The 23,811-nt window shown below is 37.8% G+C and overlaps 1 protein-coding gene across 1 annotated transcript in view; it reads right to left on the bottom strand.

The window, feature by feature from the left end:
• The window catches only part of Calcr (calcitonin receptor), a 110,437-nt gene that overhangs the window by 9,727 nt on the left and 76,899 nt on the right, over positions 1–23,811 (bottom strand). The window contains exons 7-9 of the mRNA XM_010603451.2: positions 20,873–20,964; positions 15,301–15,427; positions 3,681–3,834 (exon numbers count right to left, since the gene is read on the bottom strand). Of these exons, the coding sequence (XP_010601753.1) occupies positions 3,681–3,834; positions 15,301–15,427; positions 20,873–20,964 (373 nt within the window). The remainder of the gene's footprint in view (positions 1–3,680; positions 3,835–15,300; positions 15,428–20,872; positions 20,965–23,811) is intronic.

Genomic DNA, 23,811 nt, shown 5'->3' with positions numbered 1-23,811 from the left:
TATTTTAACAATATTATATTTTATATTTTAAAATTATAATTATATAAAAGGACAGAAATAAGGCAGGCATGCCTTATTAATTATAATTAATTATTATAATTATCATTATAATTAATTATAGTTATAATTATTTAAGATTATAATTATTTAAGATTACATTTTAAAAATATAAATTTTCATTCTTTTAAGTGTAATTGAAATTTGTAATTTTCCTTAAAAAAAGATTGTTTTGATTCACATGTACCTACGTGCAAGAGAATACTAGTTGCTTTGATTAAGATATCTGTAAGAAGAGATTTTATTATTATCATCAGATTAAGAAATGTGTCTCAGAAGATAATTAAATCTATACATTTTCATTTTCTGTGAATTATATGCAGAAAATGACAAACTCAAAATATTGAGTTTTCACCTAAAAATAATCTCAGCCTCTAAACTCATGAAACATATAATTCAATAATATCTCTGATTAAACATTGAGTCTGGAATAATTTAGAGTTGGACTGTTTACACAAAATATGATTGTATTACTCACAGTAGTTCTAACATACCATTTCCCATTAGAGTTCAGAAAGAAGAATTCATTCTTTGGATTTATTTTGAAATACATATTTTAGAATTAGACAGCAAAAGAAGCATATGGAAATCTGAATCCCACATCCTCATTTTGTTGAAAGAAAGTGTGTGTCCTACTTAATACAGATGGACTTAAATTATTCTGATGAAGTTTTAAAGAGTAGCTGATTAAGGAAGGTTAAGGTACCATGTAAACATTTTACTTTTTATTGTTACTTTCTTTTTGATGTGGTTGAATAGCTTTCTCCCTTTTCCTTTGTATTGTTTATATGTGTTAAGCAGATGTATTTGTTGGCTGTCAGCGATGATGATAAAACACTTTACAACTAATTTATAATTCATCAGTGTGGCTAGAACAATATATAAACTGTTCCTTCCAAGATGATCTGTCTGTAATGAACATCACAGGAAAGCATCAGTGTATAGACTTCCCCCATGGAAAATTTCCTGAGTGTGACAGAGATGTTTTTGCATCTTCAAAACTGGTATAAGGTATGTGCCACAATTTTTTATTTCAAAGGAAACAAGTAAGCTATATCTGACAGAAATCATGTGTATATTTGTGTGTGGGTATGTATATATGTGTGTGTGTGTGTGTGTGTGTGTGTGTGTGTGTGTGTGTGTGTGTGCGCATGTGTGGTGGTCCCAAAGTAGGATGTTATTTTTGGGTCTTCACTTGGAAGGCATCTGACCAGAATGAATTTCTTTAGATGGAATGAAGCTGTACCAGCTGATTCCTGGCATGACCTGCTTTCTAGGAAGCCTGGAAATCATGGAGTGGGTATATATGAGGATGAGCAGGCCAAGGAAAGGAAAGATTAGCTCTTGTGGAAGCCTAAGAGAGAGAAGCAATGCTGACAGGCCACGTCTGTTTTTCAGGTGGGAAGGAGCAGAGCCGAGGACCTAATGTGGAACTGGCAGGGAATTCCTGTGCCTGATTTCTAACTTCCCTGATGTTTAAGGAAGCAGATGCTGTCGCCACTGCTCCTCAGAGGAGAGCAGCCCAGCAGATGCTGGGGCTTGGTGTGCATGCTAGGGAGCCTGTCTAGTTTACAAAGATGCCTCTTGCGCTTGTCCTGGAGCATCCTATGTCCCAATGCATATCTGCCCTGTGATACCATTTCTTTCTCCTCCCATGGTCACAGTGCATCGAACCAGGGCAGGCCACCTGCCTTGAGTGGGACCTATACACTTTCTGGCCCTGCTCCTCACAATCCAGATGTAAATTGAGTTTTAAGTCTCCATGTTCCTGGAATAGAACAATGTGAACTCAGGAAACTGTGAGGCAGGTTATATTTCCATAAAAGAGCAGGTCTGTGATCTGTAGGGAAAGAGATGGGTGAAGCAGATACTCAGGGAAAAACAAAGACAAAAGACAAAGAGTACTCCTGGTCCCCAGATACAGACCTTTTCATAGCCTGAATGAGTCTGAGTCCTTGGCTTGTATGAGATACGCTCAATTTTGATTACTTTGCTGCTTTTCCCTATGTTGAAATACCTTACTCTCTGTTGCTCGCAACCAAAAGGTGGAAGCATCATAAGCTCAATTTTGAGGCAGCTCATGCACCTGTACCACTGATACATCATCATAGGATTATCCCATTGGATGTGGGCAATGTATTTTGTTAAAATTCATGTTTTCCTATTAGGTAAAGGTACTGTGGAAACTAATATAGCATTGTGTACAGTAAGCGCAGCTATACAGACAGAAAAAGCCTTTTTTGACTGTGTACAGGATATCCCAGGTACATTTCTATGAAGTTGGTAACAATGCCTATTGGGCAGAGCCTCAGGTTTAAAAGTTGATGTGCTTAAGAGTTCTTGGAATCACACTTCTGCTTCACTAAATGTTTGCTCTTCTACAAATATTTTTCGTTGGTCCCCAGTGTACTGTCTTAAGAGGCAGACTTAGTTGATCTGTATCCAAGCTCAGTTCTCGGAGGTATAGCCACTCGGAAGGTTTGGCTGAATTGTCACCTTTATTGGATCAGAAGCCTCTTAGGGGATTTTTGTATGTATCTGGTGGTCCCTGGCTTCCTCTCTGGAACTATCCCCCTGCTCCGCTTCCTGCCCACCATGAACGAAGCAGCTTTGCTCCACCATGATGTTTCTGAGTTGGAACCAGTTGACTATTGACTGAATCCCTGAAACCATGAGCCAAGTTAAAATCCTCTTTAAAACTGTATGTGTTGGGTATTGTATCCCAGTGATGGGAAAGCTGACTAATTCAGCTACCCTATAAGTCAAATTGATGAGGGAAGCCCTCAGCTATATGGTGAGGATGGGATGGCCCATCTATTCCCCTTCTGGGATGAGTCTTTCAAGCAAATTTATATTTTTCTGCCTTGAAAAAGCAGCATTTTTTTTTTTTTGGTCCTAATGCTTTTTCCTTCTCACTGACTTACCATATACTTTGTCCCATTCACCAAGAATTTTAGCAGCCTTGTGAAAAGAAGGGCAACTCAGGGAGTCCAAATAAACCCTAGTACACTTAGTCAATCTGTGCTAAAGAAGCACCAGGGCAAACAATCCAACCCTTGGCTTTTCACAGCCCTGTGCTATGATATCAGGAAGCCTCTATTGGAGGCTCTGGCAACATTTGCCTCTCAGCTGAAATCAGCTATCTAGATTTTCACTGGGGGAGTCCTGATGATGGATTGACAGAGGAAAATGGAGCTAGGGTGGGAAGTACAGAATTCAAAATATGAAATTCTCCTTTGCATTGCACATGTGTAAAGTATAAAATAAAAGAAAGCCTGATCAAATCTCTCAATCAGGGCATATTTTGTGTTCATCCATTAGCTGAGGTTATTTTCTTTATTTTTTTTCTCTCATTGAGTTTATTGGTTATTTTCTGACAGCTTTAGAGCCGCAACCTTCTTTTTCTGGTCTGAACCTGAAGTTCATCACAATGTGATTGAGATTGTAAGAGGACGTCTATCACCAAGCTCTCTCAGAAACTGAATTCCTGCCTATACCTATGTGTCATTGTTTCTTGAGGGACCTAGGACCATGAATCTGTTCTCTAAAGCCAAGACTAGAAGGCTGTAAACATTTAAACACAGGTTCAGGTGGCTTAGAACTCAGTGGGGGGAAATACTTACCCCAGCCCAGAAGATAATACCAGCGCAGGTGTTGTTCCTCAGTGAACACGGCCACCACAATGAGTGTATGAAGATAGATCCCTTCACAGAGCATCCAGAAATAATTACAGGCCATCATGTACTGGTGGAAGACATGTAAAATCTTGCAGGTGATCTGTTAGGAAGAAATGAAGATATTCAGTGGAAGACACAGGTAAATGATCTGGCAGTGAAGAGAAAGTAAAATAAATATGAGCCAAAGAATATGCATTCCGCTTACAGGGAAGTTTCTCAAGCATCTGTCAACAGCTGCCACCCTCTTTATCCACAAACCAAAGCCATAATGTGTAGATCACAGGTGTTTTATATAAATAACCATATAAGCTAATGGAAGCTAAGCTCTCCAAAGGTTCTTTCACTGTTCCATTCTGGGGACTTATCTAGACTAGACTGGTTCATTTTCCTGCAATGTGTCTGATACTCATAGTTTAGAAAACATAATTTAGGATTTGTCACATGACTTTTATGTTCTTTTATTCCCTGTGGTCCTGGAGACATCAAATCAGGCACAGACTCTACCAAAGTAGTGAGCCAAGGGATAAACTTCTCTGGAATGATCCAACAGCATATGATGAGCTTACTGGATGTGTATGTTTTTGTTTACATATGGGGTCCAAGTTTTTGAGCTCTCTGCACAAAGAGATTAGGATGGCATCCTTGCTTGCTACTCAGTGCAGATTTAGGAACCACCCTTCTGGAGAATCAAATTAAATGCAAAGTGTTGTCTGTATAGAAGTAATAATTGCTTAAGCTGCATAATACTGCTCCGAATTGCCCCTCAGTCACTCAGGACTAGGATTTCCCATTTGACACCACCGATACTTTGGACCACATACATTTTATTTAATTGTGGGAGCTTGCTCTTTGTACTGTTGGAAGTTTAGTAGTATTTATGGCCTCAACCCGTCAGATGCCAGCAGCACTCCCCCTCCAGTGATGACAATAAAAAATGTCTACAGATGTTCCCAGGTGTCTCTGTGTTGCAAAATGTCACTTAGATGAGGACCCTACCCAAGGGTGTTTAGCTTTGCTAAATTCCCAGCAACCAAAACCACACAACAGCAGCAGTTATAAGAAAACTACTCACTGAAAACTGCAGGCAGAGCCGGTGGTTATTCGCATCGTTACATCTACCAAATGTTCTTCTATACATTAGATTGCTTGTCCTTGTTATGCTTTTGTTTTTTTAATTATGTACTTTTTATCAGTACACGTTTCTAGTATATAACGTTTATATGCATTGTGAGGAGTTTACACATGCACATAACACATCTTAATTCTTTTTTATTTTTGTCCTTTTCTCCTTCCTTTTCCCCTCTCCAACTCTTGATCTCCCTCCCATTTGAAAAGTTAGTTTTTGTATTTTTCTTTGATTCTTGCTAGGCTTCAAGCCTTCTTTTTATAAAGCAGAGTAGCCATGAAGTGACTTTCATTCCTGCAGCAGCACCACTCAGGACCACACATTTTCGTTTAATACACAGAGGCAGTAATTAATTTACCGGGAGCTTGAGAGGCTAAGCTGACACATACTCCTGTGTGCTTCTCTCAGGATTCACTGAGCATAAGGAAAAGCAGTTGAATTTGTAAAGGTAGAATCAACCTCTGACTCTGAAACATATGTGGACTTCCTAATTGGGGTTATTCGATTTAATATTGTATTAGCTTTGTATTTGATCAGCAAGAACTTGCTACATTAACAAGATTAAGTCAAACACATTGGTAAAATGAGACATTCAGTCAATACTTTGGGTTTGTTTTGAAGACTGCTCTTGGGGTCAAGTTCCAAGCAGATGCTTCGGTAGTTTCCTCTGGTGGAGGAAGAGGTAAGAGGAGGAAGATCATGGTCCTGTGTGTAAGGTATCCAGAGCAGCTTCCATTTCAGATGTGACACAGCAGTTTTTCATTATTCTCAGTAACTTTGCTCTGTACAGACTTTGTGAAAAGTAAACTAATAAATACTGAACCATCGCCCCTAGGAAAAATTCAGGGTTAGGGTTCTGTGAGCCTTTCATTGCAAGAATTTCATTAGATACTCAATACACCGTGTTTACCATATATCATTGATTCATTCACCTTGAATACAATTTGCTAGCTGAATCTTTATGAAATTTTATTTGATATATGTCTAGATTCCATATTTTTTATTGAGTTTATTGGTACATTTTAGGTACACAGTACAGTTACATTCATTACTGGGATCTTATACCTTTACATGACAGGTGGTCTTGGTTCTCATTTTTTCCCCTTGTCCCTGCCCTCCCTTCACCCCCTCCTCCCCTCCCTATTTACAAACACTCTATTTCAATTTTTTCATTTTCTCACAATTTTTCTTTTCCCTTATTACCTTTCCCCTACCCTTCCCACTTTCCCTACACCTTTAGCCCTTTTATACTCCTAAGTGAAATAAATAAGTCACACATGTATAAATACCGAATAGTTTCTGTGGTGTGAATGAACTGTAATAGCACATAAGATCCCAAAGAGATACCTGACATTGTGAAATAGATTCCATATTGAGAGGACAAGCAATTGCTGCTGTGTGCCTGATTCATCTTTGTGTTTCTGCTGACTCCTCTATCTCCACCCTCAGGACTTAAATCCAGTAACAGGTAGAAGTAAATGCTTATGTCCAAATATATATTTCTTTGGGTAGTTTTTATAATAGTTTTCAACAAAAGCGCTTTTACTCTTAGATCAATATTTCACCAAATGCTCAAACAAGATCTATATATCCTGGGTGTGACTAAAATTCCATGCTTCTTCTTCCTGAACAGCACTGATATTAACATTAAATAAGTTACTTGATCTGTAGACAATTAATGAGTGGAGTAGTGGATTCTGCCAAAGTTGTTCATTAATGAACACTGTCAAACATCCTGCAGATATTTGCAAAGATCAGTACATATCTGAAGGGATCAAGATACTGACATCAATATAAAACTTAGCTCCTAGGGCCAGGTATTTAGCTCAGCAGTTCGGTGGCCTGCCTTGCAGGACCCGAGTTCGATCCCCAGTACTAAAAGAACAAAAAAAAACTTAGCTCCTAACCATGACAGCAGAGTTGAGGGAATCCTGAATGTTGGTTATGTTTTTCTGAGTTTCCACAAGGGGATCTTTAGAATGTGGCAGTCTGCTAAAGCCAGCTTTTCATTCTCTCTGTCCACAGCAGAACAGCTGTTTGCCTTGACAGAGTACTCTTCAGCTCTGACACACATATACACTCTTGGGTGTGCAAAAGCTTTCTAAGGGGCAGATGAATACCTATGTGCCATTCGTTCAATTTTCTAGTGCTCCTTAGGGTATCTTTTCCCATTTATCCTTTCCCTTTGCAATGAAAAAGCAAATTTCCAAATTTTACTACGATTTCTAAGACATGACATGTAAACAACTTTCAATGTCAAACAGAGAGACCATGTAAAAAATTATTTTGAAGGGAAAACTATTTTGATGATTAATAGGGTATCCTAAATCTAACAGAGTGTTTTGTTTTTCTCAGACACATAAATCTGAAAAAGTAAATAAATCTGATATGGGATGTTTTGATTTGTTGGAATGTTCTGAAATTAGGTTGTTGCCAGGGAGAATTATGGCAATTTTCACTTAACAATCTCAATTCTTTATGTGAGAATTCGTTGAGCTTGAGGGAAAGGCTATAGTGAGAACAAAGAAAATCTTTTTATGTCTTACATCAAATTTGGGTTATTTTTGGCATTTATTTCTTCAAGTTTTTTCATGTCATTCTCTACTTTCTCTGAAGGCTTCCAAATATTTTATTTTTGAGTACTGTTGCAAAATCTACATGACTCTGCTCATTCTCTGACTCCAATATTTTATCTCCGCCTTCAAATTAGATAATTTCTTATTGGTTTAGCTTCAGTTTTGCTCATTTTCCCTTTGTCATCTCCACTCTGCTATTAAGCCGATCTTGTGTGATTTATTTTTAAATTTACTCTACTACTTTTTCTGTTTTAAAATTGCCAAGTAATTCTTTTTTTAGAGAATTATACTTTTTGGCTAAGATTTCCTATCCATTCATTTACAACTTTGAGAATAGTTAAAATAGTTACTTTCAAACTTTGGTCTCCTCATTTAACATTTTTGTCAATTCAGGGTCTATCTCAATTGTTTTTTTATCTTGAAAATGGGTCATGTTTTTGAAAAATTTTGTATATCTGGTTTTGAATTGTGTTTGAAACACTGTAAATAGAATGTTACACAATCTGGATTCTGTTATATTCCTTTGAAAGGTTAACATTTTTATTTGCTTGTTTTATTAGGCACGTAACTTGGCTAAATATAAAGTATAAATTCTCTGTGATGTTGGTACCTGAAACCTCACTTTCATTATCTTGGACTTAACTATGCTCTTTGATTCCTTTGCACACATTGGTTATGAGCTATATAAGCCCTGAACATCTGTATATGTACCAGACTTGAGGCTCTACCTCCTACTTTGTCCTAAGATTATTCTCTTCACTTTTAGGGCCATAGATGCCCTAATCTGTGAGAGATGTTGCTGGAGAGGAGCTACTCAGCCATCACCAATTGTTTTAAATCTATTTTAGACAGTGAAGAACTGTAATATACACTCTAACATTATGTGAGAATTATCATGGCTGGGAAATCATACATCAAACTTTAAAACAGTTTTCATAAAGCTGAAGAATCATTTACTGGGTTTGACATAGCAGCAGTGAAGAAGAATTTGTCAGGACCGAGTACTTCTTTCTATCAGCAAGTCTTGGTGTTATTTTCCCCACAGTGCCCCTCAAATCCACCATACACTTTCATTCCCAATCTACTTTTTTCCCCCACTGGCTCCTGAAATAGAGAATTACGCTCTAGTTTTATCTCCCCTTGATCTCTCATTTCAAAAACTCTGGTGTCTTGTCCACGTGCCTCATGTTTCTGTTCTATCTTGTACCAGTCTCCATGAGGTTGGGCAGGATCCAGTTTCTACTCTGGGTTTTATTATTCTGGTACCTCAGTTTTAAGCACTATTTTTAAACTGATCTCCCTGTGCCTACCTTGGTAAAGACCTGACAGAGTCTGGTGGTTCAACTGAACCTGAAAAAATAATAGGAGAAATTCATGTTGTTTTTCAGAATTTTGGACTCATTTTCCTGTACTTACACAAGAAGCTATAGGAAATGTGATTTGTTTCCCTTTTCAAGGTGCAAAGTGCTCAGGTTCTCAATAAAAAGTAATCTTTCTGTACTGTCTCTCTAGGACCCAGAAAATATCTTCTTTCTAGAAGATGACAAGTATCCTGCCAGATTCCTTAAAATGCAGCAAGAACAATGCTTTTAATGTGGACTCCTGACTCTTAATGTGGAGATCATCGAAGGAAAAGAAACAACAAGAAAATGAAATTTTAGATGTTATGGAGATAAAATGCTCAAATGACACAAATGACAATGGGCAATTTTCACATCACTCAATAAACAGGATTTATTCAGCCCTTTTTGTGCCATAAAGCATCTAGAGTTTAATTTTATAAAATAGAAGAAAGTGCAGAAATAACATTCTTTCCCTTTGCCATACAGAAGAATATATCTAACCAAAAAATTCTAGTAGAAGACTCTGATGACGCTGATAAGAAGGGACAGGAGATGACCATCAAGGAGGGGGACATTCTGTTTACTCTTCTTTTTGTATTTTGTTTTTTTTTTCTCCATCCATGAAATAAAAACTCTTATAGAAGTAGTGTAATAACATGTGGGATGAAACAGTTCCCTCTTCAGGAAGTAACCTTTTCTTTTTAATATACTGTCTTTGCCATTGGATAGAAAAATCTTTATGCCCCTTAACTACTCATTCAGTGACTTGGGACCTGGATCAAAATTTAAGAATAATCCATATCTCAGCTTTTAGTTTGCTTAAGAGAAAAGTTGTCTTTAAAAATTAAGAATTCTGTTTTATTTTAAAGTAGATATAAGCTGAGCATGGTGTGCGTGCCTGTAATCCCAACACTCGGAAGGCTGAGGCTGGAGGATCGCTGTGAGTTCGAGACCAGCCTGGGCTACATAGTGAGTTCCAGGTCAGTCTCAAAGACATAGTGAGACCCTGTCTCAACGCCCCCCCAAAATAAATAAATGAAAAATAAAGTAGATATAAGCCTAAATCAGAGAGACGAATACTGATGGATGTGCTTTCCTTCTTTACAACTACGGTTATAGTTAGCATTTTAGTTGCAATTCAATATATATTTGTAGATTGCAATACCCAAACACTTTGCTTTTCCAATTTTTTTGTCTATCTTTATTTTACTTGGTTAGGGAGAACTTTAATATTTTCTGGATTGTCAGTTTTTCAAGAAAAATGTAATATTTCAAATAATTCCTTTAAAGTAGTTTAAAGATATGAGTCTGCATATGATCTAATAACTTTTAAAATGTGATTCATCCTTTGGATGCTATTATATCTGTCTTTTTAGAAGAGGAAAACTTCACCTCTAAGATGGAGATTGAGAGAGAGAGAGAGCAAGCGAACAGTTAAGTCTTTCTTAGATATCACTTATTTCCTCTCTATTCAAATTTATTACAACAGGGGAAAATTCTGTCTTAATATTTGAATTTGTAATTTCAACAGCAATCAGTTAAAATAACCTCTGGGGTGTGAAAAGATACTCAGGAAATTAGGCTTCTGTGAATGTATTTATGACAGAATGTGTACTTTCAAGGTAAGATGACTCACATTTTACTGTGTGTGCGTCTCTCTCAGACATAATAAATAGTTTCAGGGATGGATAGTTTATAAAACATGTCTACTAAGAGTGTTTTGCTGGTTTTTCATAAAATCATTTTACCTGTATAGATATAGCAATCCTGTGTTGTTTATATGTGGAGGATTAGATAAGCAATGTAACAAAAATATCATTGGAAAACAATGGTTGCGTTCAAATAGAAAGTACTGAAAGCAAATGACCTAGTTTCTTTTCCTGGATGAAGCCATACGTTTCACAACTTATAAACATGAATTAATTTTTGTCATTGTACTCATTTGTAATTTAGTCATTGATAGCAGTCAGTATTATTTGTATGTGTTTGGAGAGAGGCATGCTTTTCCATATTTTGTCTTATGGAAGAAAGAAACATTTGGAAATGGGCACAGTGTGTTTTCACACTCTGATATATTCCATGGTACTTGTAAAGGAAGTCATTTTTGGTGGCCTCATTTTATATGGCCTCAGAAGAAAGAAAATTCCTCTTTTAGGAACACAGGGAAAAGAATCCAGATTTTTTGCTCCTTTGTTTCCCATGAAAACAAACAAAAAATAAAGAGGGGTAAAAAGCCTTCAAAATAGGTAAACATGTAACTGAGTCCCACACATGTGGTTGCAAGAACATAAGAATCTGTTTTCATGAGAGGTCTGCATCATTCCTGGGGATTGTGAAGTGGATGTTGTAAACAGGTATTTTCTAAAAATGTGATGAATTCAAATTCATATTTGAGTTTTTGGTGCTCAGTTGAATGCTGATTGGATGAAAATTTTTCAAGTGTTTTATATTTTTTCCTAGGAAGTTTTCTTTTGCATTAACTAAAAGTAGCAAGCTTATTAGGTTAAAAATATACAAATTTGTAGCACCAAGGGCTAGTCATGTCATAAACATAAGCTTCTTTCCTTTTCCTCAAACATACTATGAGAATGCTTAACACACATGGGAGAATCAACTTCATTCTTTCTTACGTGCTAAAAGAAAGCTTTCTGTTCATTTCTCTGGCCTTCTGAAGCTCACATACCCATTCTCCCAGGAAATCAGCTGCCCAGGTCACAGCCCTATCTCAACACCTGCTTGCAGCTGCACTAAACGTTCTTGGCAGCAGAGTTGTTGAGAGGCGCATCAGGGCTGAATGGTGGTGACCAGGAAGCAGCCTGTTCACTGTGACTGGCGGAGCACCTAGGTATGTCTGCCCCTAAAACATCCTATGAAAGTGAAAGCGCCCAGCAAACCTAAGTAATGAGATTGTGAAGAGCAATAAATGGAGCAATGCATCTGCTACAAAGCCAAGTACAGGGTCCTGGGGACCTAGCAACCTAGCCATAAGGTGAGGGTTAACACAACGTTGTGGCTGTGGAAAATTTACTCCAGGACCACCCCTTTGGAACTAAGCTGCACAGTTATGGCCATTCTCATTTGATTGGTAAAGTAATACAGCTGCTAGAAGTTAGTGGCAAACTCAGCCTGAATTTAGACTATCTCAAAAAGATAATTTAGCAAGGCCTCACAAACGTTGATTCCCTTTCTACACCAACACCTGGAGGCATGAGTTATGGATGGGAGAGCCCAGAAGAGAGGCGGGAGGAAGTCTCCTGAAGAATTTACAACCCTTCATAATTTCAGCACCACTCCCAGGTCTGTGTGGTTGCTATGCAGTGACCAAAGTGTCATTTCCTGGCCTACTGCTTAAAGGCAGCAAGTTTCTTAGGGTTTCTACCCTTTGTGACAAATGGCAACTGAAAGATTTGATCATTCTTAGCTGACAGATGCTTAGTGAGCTGCTTCTCTATCTGTTTCAAACTCAGCAGCATTAGCTCTACTAATTAACTGGTGCGCGCATGTCCAATTATGGACAGTTATTACTGTGGAACTGCTGAACTCATCTGCTTAAGGCCACATCTTCCTGGGAAATAAATAAGACACTGACAGTACCATGTGGTCTAGAAGAGGGTGGGCTTGTGTGACAGGTCTATGTCTGATACCCCTCTCTAAGTTGTCACCACATGTGGTGCCTTCACCGAGCCTTAACTTTCCAGCTTTCAAGGTGGTGATAATGTCTGTTCTTCACTGGTGTCTTGTGAGGAGTGAACTGAACGAGATAAATCTTATTTAAATCAGTTGACATTAAAATAGAAAACTCATCAAGGAAAACCCATTCAATCTTTATGTAACATAGGATGGTGCCTTCCATAATAGATGCCACGGTTTTACAAGATGGATTATAATGTCTTTCTGGATATATTCATACTGCAAAAGTTATTAATACTGTAGTTCTACTAGAAGCCAAATTAAGCTGCTTTCCCATGCTATGCCACTGCCACGCAGGATGCATGCTCCGGGCAGATTTCACGCATTTTTGTCCCTGGGTTGGCAGAACTGTCAAATGCCAGTTTTGAAAGATGAGGCTTCTACAGAAGCAGAAAAACAAAAATATTCCTTGGCCATCCTCTGTGTGCTAGACAGCTCCTGTTTGGGCTTCCAGTTGTACTTTCCACCCTGTTCCAACTGCCCTGTGTCCACAGAGCCAGATCTGTAGGGGTCTATGAGGGCTTCCTGGCCCTGGGTTTCTGGTTAAGCTCAGCTAATGAGGGCCTTCATCAGACTCTGGAAACAAGCGTGAATGGACAAGGGATATTTGCTTCCTCCTTCCCTTTTGTGGGACCACTACAACTAGTTGTGTCTGGAGGCAGAAGTCCCGAGTTTCAGAGGGTCAGCCCTTACTGTACCACTTCTCAGTCTTTGAGGTCCTTTCTCTTTTCCCCCACTTGTTTAGTGAGGCCCAGGATGGTAACAGTCCTCAGCATACCATCCACACATTTGTATCAGGATGAGACATACAGATTTTTCAGAGGGAAGCTGATCAAATATTGATAATTTCATATGCAGTGAGATAAGCACTTACATCCTTAAGCTTTCCTGAATGACCAGTGAAAATGCAGGCCATTCATTAATAAAGAAAAGGTTCATTATGTGTTTGGTTGGTTTTGGTTTTTTAAGCAGGGCCTCACTATATAGTTGAGACTGACCTGGAACTCACTATGTAGTCCAGGCTGGTTGCAAACTCACAGCGATCCTCCTGCCTCAGCCTCCAAAGTGCTGGGATTATAGGCATGTGCCACCATGCCTGGCCAAGAAAAGGTTATTGTTAAAATTAAGGAAGGTAGGTTTGCAAAGGAGATGGCAGAGAAGTGTTTCATCCATTTTTTAGCCTTATTTTAAAATTTAGCTTTTACTTTATTGCTCTTATATTTATCTGTTTATTTTCTTTTTATTTACTTATTTTTTAATTAACATTCTGGTAGTATAATTATAATGATCACAGTCTTCATGAGAAGTTGGTGAATGTACATAACATATTGCAATTCTTTTTAAAAAATTCCCTCGATATCACCCCCTCCATCTCTTGCTCCCTTTCCATATGCAAAAGGAATTTCAACTATTTTGAGATAAAAATACTTACTGAGGGCAAAGTGGTTGCTAAATAATAAACTGTGATTCTTCATTATTTTGATAAAATTAAAATGAACTGATAAAATTTCCATAGAACAAGTGGTTACTTGGTATCAGGACAAGAAAACAGTCTGTTTTTAAAAATCAATCTGATAGATTTGAAAGTCTAACCAACCAGCTTGGTGTTGCTAAGCCCTCATCAACTCAGAATAAGAGATTCATCACGACAAGATTAAGAAAAGAAGAAAACCTTTGAGCAAGGAGATGTAGGACTGAGTCCTTGCTCCTCACTTCACAATTCAGGGCAGGTCACTTTGTCCTTTCATCCTCACCTTTTGATGTTTGAGATGAGGAGTCAGAGTGATACCTTCTAAATCTCTTTTAGCTTTAGTTTTGGTAGTTGGGACTAGCAGGGACATCAATGAACCAGCGATGCCTCTGGGTACTCCTTCTCCCCTGGCCTCCTCTCTGGCTAGTCCCTCCATCTAGCACTTGGCCAACAATTCCTAGACTTAGCAGCACAGGAGAAACAGCAGAGCACATCCCTCAGTTCCACCCCACAGCTACTGCCCTCTACCGTCATGTAGACAGTAGCTATCCAGCCTTCACAAAATTTTCCCTGTTGATTCTGAAGTGAGGCCAGATTTGGAAACCATTGTGAACGATGTGATCTTGAAGACAGAGAGAGAGATTGAAGACAAATGGGAATTATTGTGACTGACTCTCAGGACAGTTGTGGTCAGAATCTAGTGTGGTTCTCACTAGTGGAACTAAATGACTCAGATGTCCTCTACTCTGTAATACTTGCTTGTCACGATGGTGCACGTGGGCACGAGCGTATGAATGTATGTCCTGTTGTTCCTGAATTCATTTGCTTTATCTTATGTTAGTATACATCTTTTTAAAATCTCAAAGACATAGAGTATGCTAATATTTATGTGGCTCATCTCAGTAAATGCACAGCTGTTGCTAGCTGAAGTCATTGGCTCAAGCCTAGCCTGGCACCAGAATAGGGAAGGATCAACCTCTAGGACTGACTACCAGTCAACAGTAGGGCAAACTGGGTCACTGGGAAATGCTGTCTTAGTTTATGCTCTTCTTCCCAGGAAATGCTCAGTACATTTCTCATACACGCTAAAAAAGTATTGGTTGTTTATTTACAAATCCTTGTGGTTTGACAGAAGATTTGTATTTGCTTATGGTTCAAGTACTCCCAATCTTGACTTTCACATGCGATTACTTCTAAGAACTACCTAGTATTAATATGCCTGTCTCAGTGCAAAATTCACCTATAGAATAAACATGATCACACGTGTAAATTTGCTGCTTCAGTCAAACATTAACCAAATGTTCACCATTTACAGGTTTTGTATTCTTTAAAATTAAAAGCAGACCTCTGCAGCACGTACCGGGTCCCTGCGCACCAGCTCTCCGTTGGGCACCACCTCAACCAGGTGGATGATGATAATCATGGAATTCAGAATGTAAGTAAGGAACATGTGCTTGTGCAGGGTCACCCGCTGGCAGCCGAGACTCCTGGAAAGGAAACAGCAGTAAAGCATCACTTGGTGTCCGAACATCGAGGTACTGTTAGCCACAGGTGAGAGCATATAGAAGTAAGGCAGCTGCACCCCACCTTTAGGTTGCACCCCATCATTTAGTTGCTATTTTTCTGCCTATTTTTAAGGTACCACTTTAAAAAAAATTACCCAGTCGTAGCACGTTTTTTGGTCCTGAGTGGCTTCTGGAAGGGTAAGTGATAAAATCATTTTAATTATAACAAATGTTGTACAATGAATGAAGAGAAGGTTTCTTAGAGGAGAAATCATTAAAGTTCGGAGTACGCTTTAGACAAAAAGCGTGCTCCTTGCTGCCACCAGGCAGAAAGTAGATGGGGGCGAGGGAACACGAAGTCAGAAGCAAGGGTGCATGTGACTGGGTACAGGACCTGGGCCCAAGAGTCGTGAGAGACACAGGCTGCTGCTCTCCCCACATCCTTCTCTCCCACTGTTTCTTAACCATCTTCTTGTAGCTGATACTCCAAGTGGAATCCTCACCCTTGCTGTTCCTTTCCATACTCTCCTCCAAGTGAAGCTCACACATCAGACAGACTAGGTCCCAAAAAGGCTAGATTTCACCTATTACAAGACATATTACACACTGGATTCCATGAAACCTATCTTAGTAGTCACACCTCTCCCCCTGCTTTTTTTTTTTTTGGTACCAGGGATTGAACTCGGGACCTTGTGCTTGCAAGGCACACGGTGGAACCACCGAGCTAAATCCCCAGCCCATATCCCACCTTCTGATTGCTAAGCAATTTGTTGGATTTTGAATTCTTTTCTCTTCTGCTTCCTAAACTTGTACATATATGTTAATATGAATATCTGTATAAAATTAGTTGGTTGTTATTTTCACGTTTTAAATTTAATGAAGAAAGGCTACAACATGGCTATAACAAAACTGGGATGACAAATGTGGACAAATGAATGTCCTTTATTTATCATAATTGGATCCAGTCAAAAAAGGTTCATGTAATGTATTCTCTATGGGAAAGCTTACAACATGCAGTTAATGAGGACAGTGACTCATTACAGTAAGTGTTCCTAAAACATCTTCATGGAATAGAATTAGCATTCAGAGATTGTGAGAAGTAAAGTTTGGAGGGGAAATGAGATTTGAGAATGGCCTGGGTTTGCTCCCAGTACTTTCCTACATCCCAACCCAAAGGCAAATGACTCGTCAGTCACTGGTTGTAAAAGTGTGAATTTAAGTAACAAGGTCTTCTGTGAGAGTACGTTTTGATAATTGCCACTATATTTCTGTGTTTCAAGAAGCACAAACATTGGTAAATAAATAAAATTTTAGCATTTTAAACTTGCTAAGCAGGGACAGAATGCAGGACTTTACATCCCAGAGGGAGCCAAGGGTAAAGCCAGGGTATCATGAAAGATTTACATGCATGCGCGCGCGCACACACACACACACACACACACACACACACACGCACACTAGAAAACTAGGGACTGTTTTTTTTTTTACTGGCAGAGAACTCTGTGAAATAAACAAAATTTAACTGGTTTTACCACAGTGTTAAAAGCAGTTTGCAAATTTAAAAGCTTTAAAAAGAAAAACATGTTGAAGTGAAACATCACACCCATATGTATACTTATAAACTCTTCCATTTTGGAAGTGCTGCTCTTAGCACTGCTGAGCCTGTGATGTGTCATCTTCCTTACAGTCGCTGTGACATTTTGTAATTCTTCTCACTGGGGTAAATATCTGCGGCCTCACTGAGGGATTCAGCCTGGCTTAGGCTACTAACAGGACATTACCCAGACTAGAATATGAACGAAGGTGTTGGCAATACTGCTCTTCTGGTGTCTTGTGTTTTCGTGTGATTGGGGAGTGTTTAATAATCTGCTGATGTACGACATCAGCCTAAAGGACTTCATTCCCGTCACTCTGCACGGCAAGCTGGAACTAGCCTCAGTAAAATGTACTTTCTCTACTTCCAGTCTACTCTTGCCCTTGCTTCCCTGCTTTATTTTTCTTTTTGACACTTATCTCCCCTGACATAGCATATGTTCTGCTGTTCGATATTAGCTAAAATATACAAAGTATATCGTGCATATGTATGTATGGCACTATACGTATATGAAAACATATACACTTCTCCTTGAAACCTAGAGAAAATGACGGTTGAAACCCAAACTGCGACCCCTCAAAATACTGATTAACTAATGCATGAGTTTGTATCACTTAAAAGAAGAAGGAGATAAAAAGAAGATATATCATGTACCAGTACAAATCCCTTATGATGAATGTTATCCTTATGTATATCTAAAATGTACCAAAAAGTAATTTTACTTCCAAAAAAAGTTCAAATATAATTTCTGCTTATTGTTTTCAAAATTTCATCACACTTACCTGATGACAATTATGCTCATCCTTTTGAAGTGATTTAAAGGATTTTAAATTTATCAAAATCAAGTCAGATCTTCTGATAGATGCTAAGGACAACCACATGGCTTCTGACTTCAAGGCCCTAATACTACAGAATTGTTGACTTCTTTTGTGTTTAACTATTTTGCATCTTAGCATTTGTGTTCTACCTATCTCACTTTTATCTTGCTGTGGCTGCCATGAGAGCCAGAAGAATCAGTTTGTCTCCTTAGCATTAAATTCATATTATACATGAGTGAGAGTTCTTTTTCTTCCCTGATTTAAGTTTCTGCTTGTTGGGTTCTTGGAATTGAGACAGTAGAATGAAGTCAATAGCCCCTACTTGATCTGCCTGACAGTATACCAAGGGTTGGGACAGATTTATTTGGTTTTGCAATTAGTTGGAGTTAAAAAATATTTTAACTGGTCCATGCACTGCACTTTTAAACACTCATGTTTTGTGGCTTAACATAGTAATTATAGAAGAAAGAACATTATTATTTCCTTTGCTGATTTGACTCTCCTATTTTTATCACTTATTTAAGTGACTGGAGAAATAAAGAACTAAGAAATTTCTCCTTGACATTTGTCTTAAAATTCTGACTACATTTTTTTAGTTGCATGATTACAAATTAGGGAGATTTTCTTCTTTCAGTATTCCTATAGTTATATTTCAAAAAACTTGATAAAAGTAGGCTTTTAGCAGAAGACTTTTTAGTCAAAGCTGTGTGAGTCATGATGATGTATTTATTCACTGTGGTGAGGAACCGTTGAAAAATGAACAGACATTCCAAAGTTAATCATGTTACGTGATTGTGCTGCTGTGTTCTAATCGCTGTAATTGAAAATACTCTCCTAATTCTAGTAATTAATACATTGTGTCTTGTTGCTTTATCAGTCTCTTTTCTGTTAAATCATTTATGGAAGGAGCTCATTATGTGCTTACTTGAGTTATTTATTATTTGCTATTCAGATAAAAATGTACTTTTCAGTTGAATTGCTTAGTCAATATAAAACAATAATAAAGAAAAAGATTTTAAAATGATTGAGGTAAAACCATAGTTTTGTGGATCTGTAATGAGGTCGATATCCTTCCTTGGTTTAATTTCTTTATAACTGTCATGGTAAAATTATAACAAAAACTCAAGATTTTATTAGTATTTGTATAAAGCACTGTCTAGATACATATAAGTTCTTTTCAGTGTGAAGGATTATTTGGAATCTGAGCCTAGGAAAGAGCTTTTCTTCATTTGTATCATATCACACAACCAACAATAATGATGATGGTAGCAATAATATCAAACACTTATTTCACTTATGTGTCAGACATTAGTCTTGATACAAGATCCTATCTAATTTATTTTTATTTCTAACATATTTACTGAGATGTGATGCACCTATAAGGAATGTACATGTGGTGTACTTTGAACCTACATTTTTAAGTAAGCCTCTGAAAGTCAGTTTAAGATTATGTTGTGGTGCTTTATTCTCACTGAGAGTTGCTGTGCTGAAAGTGTACAGAACAGTTTCTAATTTAAATGTACAGTAATTCAAAAAGCTTCTGTTTATGTTCACTTACAGAAGACAAGGAAATAAAGCATTTAAGGCATTCCATATGTATTTTCCTTATATTTTGCTGTCTAATGTAACTGTTCTCACCTAAAACCTAAAGAAAAATATACTTGGGATTAGATTTTGCAGAGATGGGTTGTGATATGCTTGTTTATTCCTTATTCTTATATCGGCTAACATGTCTTCAAATGCCATTCTTCAGCGCTTTAGTGGAGAGGCCCAAACAAATAGCTGCCATTAGACCATTTTTAGGGGTCAGCTTACTTATGTTGGCTCTAGAGCTCCTTGGCTCTGACCTCTGTCAGGGCAATGGCAATAGAAATCTCTGACAAGGTAGAATCCTCTTCATGAGCAAAATAAATAGCCCGTTTATCTGTTAAGAATTGCACAGGATTTTATATCAGATATTTATCTAGAGAGATGTCAATCAGCTCTTTGGCTCCCACCCTATTCATATAAAGCAGATTTTTCTTGGTCAGTCTCATTTTCCATAATACTGAGGACAGTGTAGAAATCCAAGTGGAAGATAAGTCATGCTAGTATAGAAGTTAGAATTCTCATAAAAGGATAATGTAGTGCCTCATGTCTTTGGCCTAAAAAATGACACCAAGTCTAGAAAATGTCTCAAAATAACCATATGTTACTGTCTTACACGAATTATGCAGTCATTCCTAACATTTAAGATTTCCCATTATTGTGAAATCAGCACCTATATTAGCTTAATCACTATGGAAATTATGCAGTCCAGTGTACAGACAACAGCCTTAGAATAAAAACCCTCACTGGAACTGCATTCTTTACAGTGTCTTAAATTATTACGGTTAGCAATGGTAGGTTTGCTAGGGCAAAGACTAACACTGTATAAAGAGCCATTGTCTTTTGGGCTGGAGATTTAGCTCAGTGGCACTGCAGCCTGCCTGGCTGAGTTCGATCCCCATCCCCAGTACCAAAAAAAAAGAGCCATCATCTTTTTGAGTCCAGTGGCTGGAGGCCCAAGGTTAGAGTCAGAACTTAATTGTGCGTTCTCAGCCAAGCACTATCATGACTTTACCCACCCCATTTTCTCCTGGCTAAACCAACTTGTAATATAGCTCATAAGTAGGCAGGGCCCATTTCCACTTCTACTACAGGCTTCATATATTTATAGTGAGGCTAAATAAGTAGGAGGATCCTTTCTGCTTAGTACTTCATTGAACCATAGCTTTGGTAAATGGAACCTTTACCGCAGTGCTCCAGTGTCCTTATGGACTCAGAAGTCTGGTAATGAACCCACTTTGTTCTCCTTAGGGTTAAAGAAAAGCATTATTAACTCAGTTAATGTTTTTTTACTACTTCATTGCTCTTAACGGTGCATATCTCGTATGATTTGCAGAAGATATTTCGCTGCCCCTACTCTTCCAGATCTATCATTTATTTTAGTAGCACAAGAAGCAAACAAAAAGCAGATGGTCCAAGTGTACTTACCTGAAAAACAGAAAAATTCCCAGAGAAATCACCAAGGTGAAAATCGACATAGAGTGACCCACAATAGCCAGATAGTACAGAACATATGCATTCTGGAACAACAATAACAGCAAACAGATGAATCAATGATGAGATTCTACTTCTAAACACAATATAAATCGACAAATTATTTTCCCTCTTTAAAAATCCTCTACAGTTACAGTGAATATTTAAGGGAAAGAAGTTATTTTAGCTCCATTCATTTTCTATAAATAAATTGATCTATTTTCAAAGAATAAAGAAAGTTTCTTGAGAGGAGTTCAGTCTTACTAAAAAATATACTGCAGAGGGCCGGGGATTCAGCTCAGTGGTGCCCCCACTTGCCTCAGAAGCACAAGGTCCCGAGATTGCTCCTCAGTACCAAAAGGAAAAAACAAAACAAAACAAAACAAAAAACAAAAACAAAAAAACAAAACTGCAGAAATGTTTTGCATTCAAAATGTTTCCTATGATGTTTTTTGACTTCTTGGAATAAATATGACATTTATGTACCTGGAGAATTTTGACTCTTGTCATCTGCCTTACGAAGTGTCCTAGGTTGAAAGCACTAATTCTGCTAAGATTAAGAACGCAGAACCCTTTATTTGGTTATGTGCATGATTACTCTCCTAAAACAAATATCCCTTTTCTTCATTCTAATAATTTCACAAAGGAAAATCCAACTTCTTTTGAATTGTGCCTGTTATACAATTAGAGCTTTGACATTTTATACACTGCTTAACATTTTCAATGCCATTATATTACCCTAACAGTACTTCTTACCTTATAGGTAATAAAATTGGAATAGGTGGTTCATAACTAGAGATTTCAAAAACTTTAGATAACTTCCTTAGGAAGGACTTAGGAATTTTTTCAAGAAAATAAATACTCAGCTCCCATCTTTTCTCCCAGGAGTTTAGTTTTGGGTATTTTTGTAAGAAAGCTTCATATAATTTAACCCTGTTTCTTTTTCTCAGAACATTTCCTATAAGTTAACTCATATTCTTTCAGGTGCCTTCCAAAATACCCTTTTAAAAAATATTTTCCTGAAAAAGAGTTGTCTAAAGGTGTAAGATTAAATCAGCAGCTCATAATTTATTTGCTATCCTGTGTCATTCTGAAGACAGAAGTTTTATGGTTTTCAAATTAAATTTAAGGCTAATTTCTTCCATTGGTGGTGGCAATATTTATATGAAGGATGTGTGGAAAGAATTCTAATCATTATATTAAGTGCCTAGAGTGGACCATTTCTCCTTAAATTTGTTTCTCAGGTGAGGCAAGGGTATGTGAGAAGGTCAAACATTGAAACACTGAGGATTACTTATTTGGACTCACACTATGTATAACAATTCATGATTATATTTTGACTGTATCATGATTATAATTTTTCCTTGAAAATCATTATCAGCATTCATTCCAGAAACTATTCAGTGACATATCACTTCATTGACACTTTATTAAGTAAATACCTGCAGTTCTCTGTTAGGGTATGAACATGGCTGTGACTAAGCAATTTGTAAAGTGGTTTGGGCTTTGGTTTCTTCACCCTGTGCTGGTGACAGGGTATCCCACTAATCAGCTGGTCTCTAAGCTATCTATTAATCTTGACTTTGTTATCTGTTTTGTTTCTAATAGAAGGAAAACTTTATGTAGGACTCCTGAAACTTTTCAAGAGCAAACAAAAGCACGGTATGCTTTTCACTTCCAACTCCACAATGACTTAGAACACAGGCCCATCTCTGAGGACTGTATTTCCTGTCGCAGCATTGCGTGGCTAAGCACTGACACTGATTCTTTAAGCTTAATAGGGAGAAGAGACTGGTTGTAGACTTAGTGATTTCAGATTTCTGATGCATCTGAAGAAGAGAGAGTATCTGGTATTTTTTACCACTGGCTTAAACACGTTTCTAAGCAGAGATGACATCCAAACTATTTAACAGCCAGTAGGACACAAATACTAACACATCAGAATAGACTCCCTCTGAAAAATAATCTGAAAAAACATACCTACATTAATAGGCTGATGAGAAGCTCTACTCTAGGGATTCCTTCAATACCTGATCCTGAAACTAAAGTTATACCTAACACGGGAGGAGGACAATTTCTTAGCTTGTGACTTGTGGAAAAATATGAAGTTTTTAAACTCTTCTCAGAGGAGAGAGATGTTAGAGAGTCCCTCCAAATATGGGAATCTTGGGCCTGGGGATGTAGCTTAGTGGTCCTATGCCTGCTTGGTCCTGAGTTTGATCCCTGATACTGGAAAAAAAAATGTGGGAATCGCCACATCTGCTTTGTGGACATTGTTCCTTTTGCTATTCGTGTCTGATTCCATATGCTTACGGAAGTCCTTTGGATTCTAAGTGTTAACCAAGAAGAGAAACATCATTTTCCCTAGGGGCGCTTCCACTGGGGATGCACCCTCATGGTACAGTACTTGCTTAGCATGTGTGGAGCCCTGATTGGGTCTCAAGCACCACCACAGCAAAATGAAGCAAAACAAAAAACAAAACAAAAAAATCTTTCTAATGCCACTTTACAGGGATCCTAGACATTACCGGTCATCATCACTGATTTCCTTTCATAAAAAAATACCTGGTGGTTTCTTTTGAAGTACAGAAGCTTTTTAGTAAGATGAGATCCCAGTTGTTGATTCTTTCTGCTAGTTCCCGTGCTACTGAGGATTTGTTCATAAAGTCTTTTCCTATACCAATGTCTTCCAGAGTTCTGCCTAACTTACTTTCCAGCAAGTTTAATGTTTCTGTTTTAATATTTAGATCTTTAATCCATTTGGATTTTAATTTAGTGCATGGCGAAAGATAAGGGTCTAATTTTAATCTGTGACAGGTTGATATCCAGTTTTTCCAACACCATTTATTAAAGAGGCTATCTTTCCTCCACTGAGGATGGTGAGCTCCTTTGTC

Source organism: Fukomys damarensis, unplaced genomic scaffold, assembly GCF_012274545.1.
Source record: "Fukomys damarensis isolate Sample0158 unplaced genomic scaffold, DMR_v1.0_HiC HiC_scaffold_4, whole genome shotgun sequence".
Classification (NCBI taxonomy): domain Eukaryota; kingdom Metazoa; phylum Chordata; class Mammalia; order Rodentia; family Bathyergidae; genus Fukomys; species Fukomys damarensis.
Note: the sequence above shows the minus strand (reverse complement) of the source record. Positions and strands in the feature narration are given on the sequence as shown.